Below are 15,246 nucleotides of genomic sequence, written 5' to 3'. Positions count from 1 at the left end.
GGAAATGTGGATAAATAAAAGCATATGTTTTTGTATATATTGTGCTTTTATAATGTTTAGGTCCTTTTATTCTGTATGGAACTCTATCAAATATTTGATATAAATGAATACCTACAGCCTATAATTCCATTGTTTAATCCTATTTAATTCTCTGTTTACTTTATTTTGGGTTCCATTTATATGTGTTGTGAAACTGGAACAAATAATCTTAACTTTCATATATTCAGCTCCATCTTGAGTCAACTGCAAATGTAGAGACAAACAAGAATTTTATTTTGAAATCTGTCATAAATAAATTATTGTATATGTAAGATCTTTTAAAAAAAAACAATGTGTCCCCCCCCCCAAATAGAAGCAGGTTGGGCTCTTTTAATTCTCCTGCAGGTAACAGGGGTGAGCTTAAAGTCGCTGGAGTAAATTCTGCACCTGTGTTTCTTTCTTCACAGCAGCAATAATTATTCTCCTTACAAATGAACTGTGACATTTAATTGCCTATAAACACATTATAAGATCTAGTGATGATGTTACTAATCAATTGGAAAATGCAGCAAGTTTCTTCTAGGTATTGATAGGAGCACGTCCCTCTCACAGCATCACATCTTCCCTGGGCATGGTTCACAGAATCCTGGAATGGTTTGGGTTGGAAGGGGCTTTGAACATCGTCTCTTTCCAGCCCCTTTGCCAGGGGCTGCGACACCTTCTGCCAGACCAGGTTGCTTCATGTTCCATAGGACTCATGTACGTCCATATTTAAGTTTAAGATGTGAAAACCCAAAGTGGTCAATGCAAATATCACATAATACAGTAGGGACAGACCCTTGCTGCACAGTGCATGGGGTGAAAATCAGATCCCTCTCCTTGTTAGCTTGGTGAAATCCTTGCTGGTGATGTTAAAGTTCAAATACATGTTGCTTTGAAAGAGTTAATAATACAAGATTAATAGCTGTTATAAGCACGTTGCAGACATGGGGAGTTTGTGCTATAAAATGTAATAAGCACATCAACAGATGGCCTGGTGGATGCTCATAAGCCACGGTTACAAGCACGCAATTGACCTGTTGGACTCTGCACCAATCTCCACAACTGACTGGCCAAGTCTTCCAACACCTCCCGGCACTCATTAACTCTTTGTAAACTATTTACACACACACACATTAATATGCAGCGTGATCACCTCAACATGGCCTGCAACAGCAGCAGGATAGAGCCCTAATTAACTGCAACAGTTTATTAATTCAATCCATTAACGGGAGGCAGGTTCTGACAGCCGGAGCGGGGAACCAACAGGCGCTGGGAGCAGCTGGTTCCCTGCACCTCTGGCTCACTCTGCTCACCTTTGAGGTGCCTTTTGTCACTAATTTCTCACACCCAGAAGCACAAGAGGGGACACAAGCAGGGTGTCTGGTAGGGAAGGGGTTTGGCTGCTGCTGTGCCGTGCCACAAAGGCTCGGTGTGGCTGCAGAGTGCATCGACAGCCCTTTAAAACCCTGTCAAAAAGGCACAAACATCAGCATAATTTATCAGTGGCTATTTTAGGCAGGTGCACGGGAACTCTAAATATATGGCATTCACCGCTTGCTGCAGTTGCTATGGATATGATATCTCAGGCCTGTAACTAGGGTTATAAATGCTGTTGTGTGCTTATTATTGTTGTTGTTATTAAAACATGAATTTTATAGTTATTCCTACTCAGCTGCTGCCCTTAAATCATCCATGTAACTGCATATCCCTGGTTTGAAGGAGGGATGTGTATGGGAAAGAGGTAATAAACAGTACCCTTTCTTCCTTCTGCTTTTCCTTTGCTCCAGAAGGGAACAATCTTCAGCTCCTGCTTGCAGTGGTTTTAGGGCCAGGAGAAATAGAAATCACTCAGTGCCAAAGAAATATCCTTCATTTGGGTCTATCTGATTAGCTCTCTGGTAGTTAAATCTTTCACACGTCAAATGTGCCCAATTGTTGTTTTTTGTTTTTTTTTTCCTTGTCTTTGTCCTAAGAGGTTGCTCTCCTGCAGCTGCAGGATTCTGCACAGCCCTCACAATGTTACAGTGAGATGTTCACTTCTACCCTATTCCTGCAGATCTGGGAAAGAGAAGATGGTCAGAGGCCAGAGAGGCTCTACAGACACAGGAGTTAATAATGTCAACCTGCCCACCCAGCATCTATCTGAGGTGTGCTGCGCTCCTGTCCCCTAGCAGGGAGGAGACTGAGCATCCTCCTGCAGTCAGGAGCCCGTGAAGGTCATTGGTACAGGGTGTGATTCAATACAGAGCAAAAACTGGCAAAAAGTGAAAAACCTGGTAGAAAGGGGCAACCCACATTTTGCCTGGCTTGTTATGAGTCCATAAAATGCTGTTTATAAGGGGAGATTTGGAGGGGGGAAAAGAGTGAATTCCAAGGATTTCTGTTTGTCTTTCAGGTGTACAAAACCCACTCCCCGAGCTGTGTAAAAGATGTATCACTCACCCAGACACAATTCCCACCTGGAACTCTTACCTGCCCACACCTCCCCACAACGAGAACGTTCAGCCTGAAGCAGAGGCTGAACAAGGTGAGCTGGCAGCACCAGCAGCTCCTGGAGCAGACGAGGTGGCTGCAGTGGGTGCTCTCAGCTGCTGGCCCATGGCAAGGGCCATGCCAGGAGCTGCAGAGACCTTCCAAAGAGCAGCCCCTGGAGCACAGGCAGTGCTCCGTGATGGTTGACCTTCATTCCGGGGAGCTGACACGGCTGGAGAAGGCAGGAGAATAAATTTCAGCAGCTCCCTTCTGCCGGTAATACAGAATGTTCAGATGCATAAAGGTTATGACAAGCGAGTGTCTGGTAAAGAGGTCAGGCTGCCCTGAATGTGCTGCAGAAGCCAAAATAAAGTCTAGTCAAGCCTATACGGAGTCCGAGCACTGAGGCAGGGGAATGAGTGAGGCCTCTTCCTCCCCAGTGGTGGCCCCAGAAAGCAGTGGTGAGGCTGCTGTTAAAACAAAAGTACAGCTGAGTATGAGGATATTTGCCTTGGGCAGATATATGTTTTGAGAGACCGGGGTCAGTGGCTGTTTTAACCACATTGTTTCATCCCCACTGCCACATTTCCTGAGTTTTCCACTTTAGTGGTGTTTTAAACAGGACACAGGTATGCTGGTGGCATTCAGCATCACACTCTAGAGGGTAAAATGTGTGCATGTAACCAGGTGTTTCTTTCTGTCCATCTATCTCAGGGACCACAAACCAGCAGTGGACAAAGGGGGAGCACAAAGCCTAGTGCAAACAGAGAGGAGGAATGATTGTAGAACCAACAGGACAGAGAAGAGGAGCCACCATTTTACAATTTCATCATGAAGCACATTGTTTTGAAAATTAATTTGTCCAAATGATAACTTTAATTTTGCATATTGTATAGGGAGAGTGTGCTTGAGGTTTTCATTGTCAAGGATATAACCATGGTGTGGTTGTACACGTTGAAAAATCCTGATTTAAATATCTCTACTAAAAAGAACAGGAGCCCTCCTGAAGAAAGATGCCAACATACAGGAGCCAGATCTGATTGAAAGGGTGCACTAAAGCTGAGCATGTGCAAGTGTCTGGCTGGCACTGGAAGCTGCTGAACATGGGAAAGCATGAGGAAAGCTGAACATTGCACACAGCTCTCCTCTTAAGAGGTTAAGAGAACAGAGCTATGGGCACCTGGGCATTCACAGAAAAAGGGATTCCTCCCTCATACTTCCACAGAATAAAAGTAAAGACATCCTGGCAGAATCCAGCCAGATAACTACAAATTATGAATTTCACATCAGCAGCTCAGGAGGATGGAGAGCACTGCAAATGCCTCCTGTTCAATAATGTGCTGTTATTACATTAAAAATTTTTTTTTTTTTAAAGAATCCAACAGATTCCAGAAACAAACTACGTTACAACACCTATAGGGCTGTGTTTATATGAGACTGGAAGCTCCCTGGGGGCACAGCACATCTTTCTGCTCTCTGCCTGTACGTCACCCAGTACAACAGGCTTGTCCATGACTTACCCTATTCGCCAAAGAAATGAAAGAAAGGCTATTTGACAAAAATAAAAGTTCTTTATGACAGCAGAATGATGAAGGATAGACACGCAGTTCCCACTTCAGCTCTGCCTTTACACAACAATACATTAATTGGCAAATAAGAGGTTACAATTTATGCTGCATCAATGCCATGACATGCACAGAAAGGACACTTGTTCTGCTCAGAACCGCCGCCCGTAGCAGCCACAGCTGTACCCAGCAACAGTAAAAATTTATGGCACATGAAGATCTCTCTGGTTCAATTTGAGGCCATGAGAGCCTGTGTGTGGTTGATAAAATCAACCAACCACACACGTGGCAGTCCAGGATGGTTTCAGGTGAAAATGCCTGATTTTCCTACAGGGAATCTCAGGAGGGTTGTGCTACCACCCAAATGCACACAGTTTTGAGTTATTCTTGAATTATTGACAGAGTCCTGCATAGTGTGCTCATGTGGCAATCCTGGCCCTGTTGTACTCAGTGATGTTCTTCCCTTCAATTTCTGTGACACAGAATTGAACATTTCCATCTTTCCTAAGGGGTACAAGAGCTAATGAGTAACTCAGACAACAGGACCATTCTCACAAGGCAAACAGTAGAAGAATGGATGGAAAAACTGCAAGAAGAAAAACACGTACAGTACAAGGTTGTTGGAAATGATGGGGTAGCGTCAGTGAAGGATATTGTAATACAAGATGCTCAAGAAGAATTCAGGTTTAAATGTAAAAACTTAATTTTGACATTTGCATTAATAATGTGACATTTGCAAATTTCTTAATGTACTTTTTATTTAAAAAAAAAACAACCAACAGCCTAGAATATAGCTAAAGCTCGCAGATGTCTGCTTTCTTATACTTCAGCATCATTTTGCTATCTCCCCATGCCAAAGTATTGCAACAAATCTGTGATTACTCAGGACACCCATATGCCACACAGCATGGCTACTATTACTCCGGCGAAACAGCGGGAACACGGCCCACGTCTTCCGATTCTGAAAAGCCCAAACCTTTGCTGCTTCAACTCATCCCATGTCCCCACCATTTGGGGCCCGGGTGCCCAGTGTCATTGAGGGATACGAGTGAACAGAGCGACAATGTTGGAGCGTTGGATGGGGACGGTGAGCGCGCGAGGGGAGGATGGTGAGTGTGAATGGGGACGTGTTCCACCGTGGTTTGTCCCCTGCATTGGGCCAAGCCTTGGCATCCCTGTCGCTTGCTCCTGACCCGCATGCCTGGGAACAGCGCTCCAGGGTCGGCCCTTGGCCCTGTTCTCAGTATGAAACTGAGGAGCAGCTCCCACTAAATGCCATAAATAAATCAGCATGCCATGTAAAAATCGCAGCTTCGGATTTCTCCTTCCTCCTAACCCCATCCCTGCCTTTTTTATATGTTTAATTTAATTTAACTAATTTATTTATTTATTTGTCAGGAACACAGCAGTGTTTCCACTGGGAGGGCTCGCTCGTGGGCTCTCCCGCCACCCCGCAGGATGCTCGCTGCACATCCCCCAGGTCTCCTTCTGCAGTTTCCCCGTTAGGGAAGGCCGGGGCAGAGGCAGGAGCAGCGGCGGCCCCGCAGCATCCCGAGGTGCAGCATCTTCCCGGTCCCGCTCCGCTCCGGGTTTTTCTCGGCGCTCGCTCGCGCCGCCGCCGCCTCCGCGCGCGCCGCCGGCGCCGCCGCCTGGGCGAGGGGAGCCCGCGGGGGGGGGGAACGGGAGCGCGCGCGGAAGGGAAGGGAAGGGAAGGGAAGGGAAGGGAAGGGAAGGGAAGGGAAGGGAAGGGAAGGGAAGGGAAGGGAAGGGAAGGGAAGGGAAGGGAAGGGAAGGGAAGGGAAGGGAAGGGAAGGCGGGCGCGAGCGCCGTCCCCGCGCGGCCGCAGAGCGGAGAAGCACCGGCGGAGCGACGCCGAGCTCTTGTTTACCAGCGCTCACTCTCTGTCGTGCACAGGGAGGCAGCGCGGAGGAGAAGGAGGAGGAGGATTGGGGGGGGGGGGGGGGCAGACGCGGCAGCAGAGCGCTGCGAACCCTGCTGCAAGCAAGCGGCGAATTAATCGGGAGGAGCAGCAGAGCAGCAGACCCTTCCCCCCCGTCTCCCTCCCCGCCCCGTTCCCTCCCCGGAGGAATTACAGACCCTTCGCAACAAGCTCCTGGGGTTTGACCTTCAGCAAACCGGATCGCCTTCCTCGCCCCCCGCAGCCCCCCCTGCTCTCACACACACACACACACACACACACACACACCCCCACACCCCCACACCTCTCCCGGATCCCCCTCCCCCTGCCTTGGGCTGGGCAGCGCCGGGGGAAGGTTCGCAGCGCGCGCGCACCCAGAGGAGGAGGGAAAAGAGGAGGAAAGGGAGGAAAGGAAAAAAAAAAAAAAAAAAAAAAAAAAAGGAAAAGGATTTACAAATTCGCTGGGTGGTTTTTGTTGTTGTTGTTGTTGTCGTCGTCCTCCTCCCCCCCGCCCCCGCCGCGATGGCAAGGCGGCTCGGAGGGATGCGAAGAGGAGAGCTGCGGGGGGAGGAGGCGGGGTGCTGAGCGCTCCGCTCGCCCCGCTGCTGCTGCCGCTGCTGCTGCTGCTTTGTGTGTGTGTCCTGGATTCGGCTTTTTTTTTTTTTCTTTTTTTTTTTTTCCCTTCTTCTTCTCTTTTTTTTTTTTTTTTTTTTTTTTTTTTTGAGAAGGACCTTGTGGCAGCCGCGCCGAGGAGAGGAAGAGGAGGAGTAGGGGGGAAGCCTTTTTAATTCATTTTCGACCCAAATTCTGCATTTCGAGCCTCTGCAGGCAGCCGGACTCGTGGTGGCGGCGGCGGTGTTGTTGTGGGTGGTGGTTGTGCGTGGGGTGTCCCCCCCACCCTCCCCGGCGGAGCGGGGAGCGGAGCCGCGGGGATCCCGCCGGGGCAGCCCCGTCCCCGCGCGGGGGGACGGCGGAGCTGTTGTTGTTTTGTAATAGGATTGTCTGGGTCGCGCCCCCCCCTTCCCCTCCCTCCGCGGCCCTCCCAGTTTTTGTGTCTCTGTGTGCGTGTGTGCGGTGTTTGAAAATGGAGGTTGAAGATGCCGACTGCCAGTCCCGATGTGCCTCGTGTTTACGGCTCCTGTGCACGATGTACCACCGCAGCCAGCGCTGAGGGGAGACGGCGGCGCCCCCCGCCCGCCGCCCCGAGCCCGCCCCGCCGCCCCGGAGACAGCGTCGCCCCGGGGCTTCCATGCCTTGTTGTTGCCGTTAATACATCGTGAATATCTGTGTATTTTTGGTGTGGTTGCTCCGGAAGATCAACACCAAGGGACCTCAACAACCCTCCGGTTTGCCACTCCGAAGGGTCGTGGTTTTTTTTTTTTTTCCCTTCATTTCTTGAGGCAACGTGGATTTATTTACCCTGCCCCGCTGCTCCTCCGCCGCTCGTTATTTTTAGAGGACGGGGAGAGGAAAGAAAGCGAACAATTTTGGACTTCTTTTTGCTTTGTTTTGTTTTCGGAAAGGGGGATTTTGTCCAATTAAAGAAAGAGGAATGAAGTCTGGCGCTGGAGGAGGGTCCCTCGCCGTCGTCTGGGGGTTCCTGCTCGTTTTCGCCGCACTTTGTCTGTGGCCAACAAATGGGGAAAGTGAGTACAGTGCGTGCCCGGGGGGTGCGGCGAGGGACCCCGCGGTGAGGGAGCCCCCAAATCAGGGCTGCCGGGGAGGGGGCGAGGGCGGCGGCTGCCTGTGTGTGTTTGGGGGGGGGCGTGAGGGGGTCCCTGTGTTTATGTGTGGGGGGCTCCCTGCGTGTGTGTGGGTCCCTCTGTAAACGTGCGTGTGTGTGTGTTTATGTGGGTGTTGTGCGTGTATGTGAGGGGGGGGGTCCCTGTGTGAATGTGTGTGAGTGGGCTGGTGATGGGGGGGGGGCTCCCTGCCGTGTGTGTGGATGCGTGAGGGGCTCCCTGTGTTTGGGTGTGTGTGTGAGGGGCTCCCTGTGTGTGAGGGGGCTGCCGAAGGGGTTCCCTGTGTGTGTGAGGGGGTTCCCTGTGCGAGGGGCTCCCTCGCCGTGTGTGTGTGTGTGTGTGCGTGAGGGGCTTCCCTGCGTCTCTGGGCTGTGTGCGAGGGGCTCCCTGTCCTTGGCGGGGTGTGAGGTGTCCCTGTTCGTACCGGGCTCCGTGTGAGGTGTCCCTGTTCGTACCGGGCTCCGTGTGAGGGGCTCCCTGCCCGTGGCTGTGAGGGGGGCTCCCGGGGCTCGCGCCGTTTCCCGCCGCGGCGCCGAGCGGGTCTCGCCCCTGCCCGCGGGGCTCTGCGTGTTTTCCTCCTGTTACGCGTCTGCTCCTCGAGCACGTTTAACAACCCGGGGCTGCGCGTCTCCCTCCCTGCCGTGCCCGCCTTCCTTCCCGGGAGGCGGCTGCCTGGTTGTACACACGGGTCGGCAGCGCCGCAGCCCCGAGCCCGGCGGAGGGGGCCGTGCCCCTCCTTTGTGTCCCCCCCGAGCGCGGGGCAGCGCTCAGACGCCGCAGCCAGGGCTGCGAGCTGCGTAGTAAACACTCGCAGGCTGGGAAGGACTCCGCTCGCTTTCCCCGCATGGAAGGAGCTTGATCTCTGTCAATATTTAGAGGCTGTATGCAGTAACCTGCCGTTGTGAGTGAGGAATTCCTGGAAATGAACGCCTTGCCTTTTACCGCCGAGGAGGGGTTTCACTCGCTGTGCGCGGGGTGCGGAATTACGGCGGCATCCCGCAATCTAAAGGTCACAGGCTGCCGTTAATTTAAAAAAGATAATTAATTGGCACATTGACGTTTGTGCGTAAATAGGAAGGTTTGATGGCGGAACGGGCTGCGATCTTAGGGTGATGCATTTTTCTAAGCGGCCGTGTTGCACCCAGCGCCGAGGTTGGAGCAGCGTGCGAGCCGCTTCCCCGGGAACACCGGGAGAACGTGGATCGTGGTGCGGGGCCCGGCTCCCTCCTGCCGCGGATCCTCAGCCCATCCCCGCGGCCGCCCGCCTCGCTCGGGAGCTGCCAGAGCCCCGACTTTGTTTTTGTGCGTTTCCAACCTGTGATTGTGTTGCAGTGCCCGCCCCTCTCGGGCGCAGGGGGAATCGAGGGGGCAGGGAGGGCTGCGCTGCCATTGATTACACTGCAATCATCGCCGGATTAATCCCGGGGCTGATCGGTTTTCTCCTGGTATGTCGGGCTCACGCTGGATTGAGGATCTCTTGCATGAAATTAGCCTTCCCTTGTTTCCTGGAGTATCTCTGTAGACGAGGAGATGGTAAATGTGCCTTGGAGCCCAACCATTTTAAACAGTGCTCCCTCTCCTTCAGCGTCTGCAGAAACAGGGATGTTCCTGTACTGCATCCTGATGCTTTAATTTCTTCTGCCGTGTGTTTTGCAGCACACTCCTGGAGCTGTTGTTGTGTGCCTCTCCCTTTCAGAAAGATACGCCTTGCTGGAGGGAAGGAACGAGGCGATCAAATTTCTCCATGTTAAATGTAAAGGGAAAGAATTTAGGAGGCAGGAGGGCTTTTCTAAAAGTAGTGGTTTCAGATTGAAAAGAAAAGGAAGTTCTTTGGATGCACTGGCGGTGAGGCTAAGTACACAAAAAAAGATAAGTGAGCAAGGAGCACATAGACGGAGCCTGTAATGCATGTTGAGTAATAATTATGTTTCGTTAGGCAGTAAATGCCTGTTAACTCCTTGCAAATTAAGGCCCAGTTTAGGCTTTTGGGCCAGCTAGGGCTGGAGAGCTGCAGTCTTACTTCCATGAGTTGAACTTTTTGGCTAGAGCTGTTTTCAAGAAGGAAGATTAATCTTTACGTTCAAAAACAAAACCCCCATGCCCTTCTTCAGGGAAGGGCTTACAAAGGATCCAGTAGTGTCGAGAAACAGAACAAGAGGAGGAGGAGATTTGGTGCATTTTTAAACTGCTAGGATATACACGCTTAGAATTGTTTTCCTTGTCTTACCTGGTACAAAGTACCTTGAAATAAAAATGCTCACCCAGCAATGAAGTAATGCAGGAAGAGTATGTTAGGATTTTAGGTTCTAGTCCTCTGAAGTGTTTGTGGTTACCACTTACCTAAAATGAACATCCAAATGAAATATCTTCTGAAGAAGATCCAGGCATTTAAATATGGGAAGATATGCTGAAAAACTTGTCTTAGCTGAATACTGCCTCTAATCGATTGTCTTTGTAGTTTACAGTTTAATAGCCTTTGTTTTCACGAGTTATTGCTGAAAGAATTTTGCTGTTAGGGGGAAAAATGATCTCCAGAGCAGATGTTTTACATCTCTTCATATTCTTCTCTCTCCCCACAATAGTGGAAGGAAGATTAATCTTAATTTTTATTTGTTTTTCATATATACTGTGTCGTAGCTAAAAGGCACTTCCATTTTCGGTCAAACAAGCAAGGCATTCCTAAATAGGAATACAAAGGAGTTACAACTGGAGGGGAGAGACCCATCCCTTTAATGCTAAATTATATAAAATGTGTATGTAGTTATGTGACAGAAACTTCTTTAAAATGCAGGTAACTTCAGTGGAGAGCTTCTGATTCAGAAAAAAATAATTCAAAAATGCTGAGAATTTCCTGAGATAGTGTTAGAACGGCACAAAAATGGAAATGAGAAGACCTTTCATTAAGCTAGAGTTTGTGATGCTATACCCGTGCATTTGATGTGTCAAGCTACAGCTATGGGAGGCTGTTTGATGCTGGGGGTGGGTTTAGGATGAGGCATAAACACCGTGTTTTCTTCCTTTTCTCCCTTGAGCAATGGGGGTTTTGATTTTCAGCCTTTTGTGTATTTACAGAGGGAATGTCTAGGAGGGAATGGGTTAAACACTTAGAAGGGAAATAATGGTTTTAGGTGTGATAATACTTCAGATTGATGGATATCTTGATGGGTCTGCTCATGTTAGTGCTGAGCTCTTGTTTGTCTATCCAGGCTGGATGTTGTGTTTCTGATAATGAACAGTAGCTCATGCTGATGCTTAATCTCTCTCCCAGGTTGCTTAGTAAAGCCCTCATGACCTGCTGAGTGTCAGCGTTACACACACCTCGCTTTTGCATCAGCATTTTCCTGTGCACCCAGTGGTTAGGGAACACTGGTAACTGGGAGTTGGATAATTCCTGCTGGAATTGAGGTTGTGAATAGAAAATGCCAGAGCTGGTGAGGAATTGGCATGAGGGGGGTTCAGCAGAAAGGGGAGAGGAGTGAAGTGTGCAGGGAGTGATGGAACCTGGAGTCCGGGGCAAGGAGAGTGAGCCAGGCAGTACTTGGACCTTCTCTTGATTGTGTTGGGTTGGACTTCTGGTTTGCAAACCAGAACTGGAGCAAAGGCTTGTGTGAGTCAGAAACTGAGAGGGTTAGGAAATGGAAGGGACTTAGCTAATATCAGGCAAAATGTGTTGAACGTGGGGAAGCAGAGGGATGGGTGTGGAAAAAGGGTGTGTTGGAAGTTTCAGTGTTGAACCAACATTTGAAGGAGAAACACTGGGGGGTTTTGTGTGTGTCAAGTGAAGAAAATTTAACTTAGTTCTTATGTTCTGAGAAGTGAGGGAGGGAAGGGGCTGTCGAGAGCAAGAAGACAGATCAATTAGATTGACTTCAGCAAAACAGAAGACATGATTTATTTAGTTTAATAGGGAAATTGCTCAGATATGATCAACTACTGTGTTAATTTTTGTGTCAGCTTTTCCCTGACGTGTTTTTCCTCCAAACTAATTCTAGGGTATAGTTAAAGCACACACCACCGATGCTGAAATTGTTTTCATCTTGAAAGATACACACAAAATCTAATGTTAAAGAGTATCCACGTAATGATTTTTTAATCTGTCTTCATTTGTAAATAATTTCTATCAGTATGTGTTACTATGGGAAAAGTTGCTTCAAATCCTGTTTAATTTACTGCTAAACTGGCATGTACTAAGGAGATCTTGGAGGAGAAAATTTTTTAAGCATCTAACATTTAAAATTAAAATCCAGTTCAGGGCTGAAACTATTAGCTTTAAAGGATAATTTCAGTTCATGTTTAACTAATGCCTTTTCTCTTCCCCAGTAATTTTTGTTTTCTTTTTAGTCTGAGGTAGATTTTACCAGTGATCACTGGAACGATTATCTCAGTGAGAGCAGAAGAGGCAGTTTTGTTAAATGATTAATTATATTGTGTATATATTCCATCTGTGTGAATTGTGAGCTACCACAAACTTCATTGTAGAGAAGTTTGTTTATGGTCCTGAACTTTGAGAGAGAGAGAGAGAGAGAGAGAGGCAATAACACATGCAGGAAACCTGTTTTTCTCACACTGGATGTTAACTTTGTGATCCCACACAGCAAACAACTTATCTAGCTCATCATCTGTAATGGCTCTAAAGTTCATAACTTACAAAATGTGCTGAATTAAATTATTTTTAAGAAGTTAGTGTATTTATCTGGATTATCTGTAGTTAAATTAATGAACTTCATGAGCATTATTGTACTTGAAAAACTGATGGCAACTGAAAAAATTCCTGGAACTTTGGTTTATGAAATTAAATACATTCTTACTTGGATCTCAGTGTAAAGCTTTCACATTTGGAAATGCTTTCGGATGTTATCAAGTAGCAGCTGTTTTTTATTTATGTGTGAGTGCATACATAGGAATGGGTAAATGCAGTTTATTATTGAAAACTATTGGGGATGCTAAATTAAAAAAAAAGCTACAGTACAGGTAATTGTCTCGGGAGTCTCATAATTAAAATTGTTGCAGATTTGTAGTTGCAGTTTAATTTGGATCTTCCTGACAGAGCTGAGCTTTTAAGGTTTCTGGGCTTTGGTGCTAATGGAACGTGCTGCTTTTAAGAGTTTGTGTGCAGAAAGACTTTGGGAATGCAGTGATGTGTTTGAAAGGTAGAAATACTGTTTTAGTATTTTGATCTGTTTGACATGTATAATTTTTCTATCACTGTAAATTGTATAGACAGCTTCTTTGTGTAGGTTAGTTGGATTAGTTTTTATGATTTATGAAAGCCATTTAAAAAAGAATAGTTTCATTTTTTTTATTGTACAAAAGCAGAACTCAACAAACAGCAGTTGATGAAGACACATTGGTGGTTGTTAGCCAGCCTGTCTTGTGTGTGGTTTTTTTGGGCTGCTTTTTTTCCCCTGTGAGCCAAGTCATGACAGGTACAATCTGGACTGATTTCTGGAGTACTATATTTGTCTTTTTTTTGTGTCCAGAACTGTCTGAGAGAAACTTTGAGGACCGGCAAATGATCAGCAGCACACAGTGTTCATTCATATGTTTCTGTGCTCTGCAAACAGCTGTACCGAGTCCTCAAGCTCAAAGATAGATTCTGGTTCCTTTAGACAGGACTTGTTGGTTTTGCTCATTAAGTTTGATAACAGTTTGACTCATTAATTAATTAAGGAGATGCATTCTGCCAAACCCGGGTGAGTTGTGAAGGTTTAACTTACCCTTATCACAAAGTTTTGCTTTCTAACCTTTGCAAATGCAAAACATGAGCCATTCCCTTAGGATATCTTGCAAGACACCAATTAACTTCTTCAGTGTTGATATCCTCAGGAAGTTGCTGTTGTGGCAGGAGATTGTTTAAAATGTGCTGAAAGGCAAAATTGTTGTTTCTTTATTTACAGATTGATTTGCATATGACTCCTAAGCTTTAATGTAACAGAATTTTATTTATTGATTTATTTTGGAGTATCCAGCCCTGTACGTTTCCAGTTAGTCTCTTTCTTTCTTGGTAAACTTGATGGTATGAGCAGAAACAAACATTTGTATATTTCAGTGACTTCCCAGATATTTTTTTCAATGAGACTATTTTCTTTGACCTATCTGAGGAGAATGGATCTCACACCCCAATAAAGTACTAAGTTTATTCCTTTAGAGTAAATAATTGGGTAGAATAACAAATGTGCACTTTTGCAGCAGCACAAAGTCATTTTAATAATAACTTAGAGAAGTAATTCCCGCTTTCACTGAAGCGCTGACCGGGTTGGATTTTAAGACTTTGTTTTATTGTTGACTCAAAAAAGCGTACATGATACAAATAAATCTTTTAAAGCAGGAAACAGTCGTACTGCACGTGTATGTGCTTTACCACCATAGTTTATAAGTTAGGGGTGTGTGTCCTGCTTTGGTGAATCCTTGGTTTGTGAAGGTGTGTGTTTGGGGCAGGTCCCCTGGCTGAATGAGTTTGTTTGCCTGTGTTGCCAGCGAGGCACACGTTGCTGCAATAGCTCTGTGACCGGTCAGGGAATGTTATCTCCAGCCCCTTATTGGTGCCATTACATGCTGTAAAGATAGCTCTGTTTACCTGGAAGTGTGAGCATCAACTAAGCAAAACACTTTCTCTTAGCAGGTGTGCTTTTTTTGGAGTTCTTTGTTGAACATCCCTTCTGCCCGTGCTAGGAGCAGTGTCAGAAAGTGACAACATCAGGCAGATGCAGGAAATGGGAAGAGTTTTTAATGACAAACTTTACACAAGTGATTTTCCCCTGCTGTTGAATTGGTGATGGGTCATTTTTACTGACTGTTTCCAGCAGCTTTGTCGTTTTTCTCCTTTAGTATGAACAATTTGCCAATTATTACACTACTCATTTACGTGAGCTCCTTACACAATACTGTTCAAATAGCAGAGGGTTTGATTGGAGGTAGGAAAGAAGAATTTTTTGAAGTTCAGAATGCATGAAATGAATACATGCTGAAGTAGTCAAAGATCCCTTGTACTTTATCAGAGAGCAGTCTGCTTGAATGAAAGGTACTGTACCTGCTGTTAAGTTTATAAACTTGGTTTATACAGATTACTTTTTAAATTATTCATGATGCTATGTTACACGTATATCTGACAGGTTTAAAATAAATGGCTTGATGGTGAGAGGGAGCATGCATAAATTAGAGCTGGGATAATGTGCTCTTTGAAGTATCTCTCCCATTTGTTACTACTGGAATACAGTAGGTAACTGCAGCTGAGTGTGTGATTCTCCAGTGAGAGTACATCATTATCTCCAAACTGTGGTGTAGTGGCAGTTCTTGTGTAAGACAGATGAGACGAAGCTGCAGGGAGGACCAAGGTGCTCACTTTGTTTTTAGTTACAGACACATTTCTGTTGAAACAGGGAGAGCATTTATAGGATGAAAAGTTTAAGCCCAGCAGTTGAAAAGGTCTGCTGATTGCTGTGTGTTGCTGAGGTTAGGGTGGCATCGCTTTGTTTTATTTACTTTTCTCTGTTAGCATTGCTGTGGGTTTGTAAGCTGTTCTAGCAAG

General features: G+C 46.7%; 1 protein-coding gene across 2 annotated transcripts in view; it reads left to right on the top strand.

Annotated features, from left to right (window-relative positions):
• Window positions 1–7,060: 7,060 nt before the first annotated feature.
• Window positions 7,061–15,246, top strand: part of IGF1R (insulin like growth factor 1 receptor) — a 171,777-nt gene continuing 163,591 nt past the window's right edge. Inside the window, exon 1 of one of the 2 annotated variants that reach the window (XM_053988224.1) lies at window positions 7,061–7,622. In XM_053988224.1, the coding sequence (XP_053844199.1) occupies window positions 7,529–7,622 (94 nt within the window). In that variant the 5' untranslated portion in view covers window positions 7,061–7,528. The remainder of the gene's footprint in view (window positions 7,623–15,246) is intronic. The other variant, XM_053988225.1, reaches the window with a different exon arrangement.

The sequence above is a fragment of the Vidua macroura genome, chromosome 12 (assembly GCF_024509145.1).
Source record: "Vidua macroura isolate BioBank_ID:100142 chromosome 12, ASM2450914v1, whole genome shotgun sequence".
In the NCBI taxonomy this organism is placed as follows: Eukaryota; Metazoa; Chordata; class Aves; order Passeriformes; family Viduidae; genus Vidua; species Vidua macroura.
The sequence above is the reverse complement of the archived record's forward strand: the minus strand, read 5'-3'. Positions and strand labels throughout refer to the sequence as shown.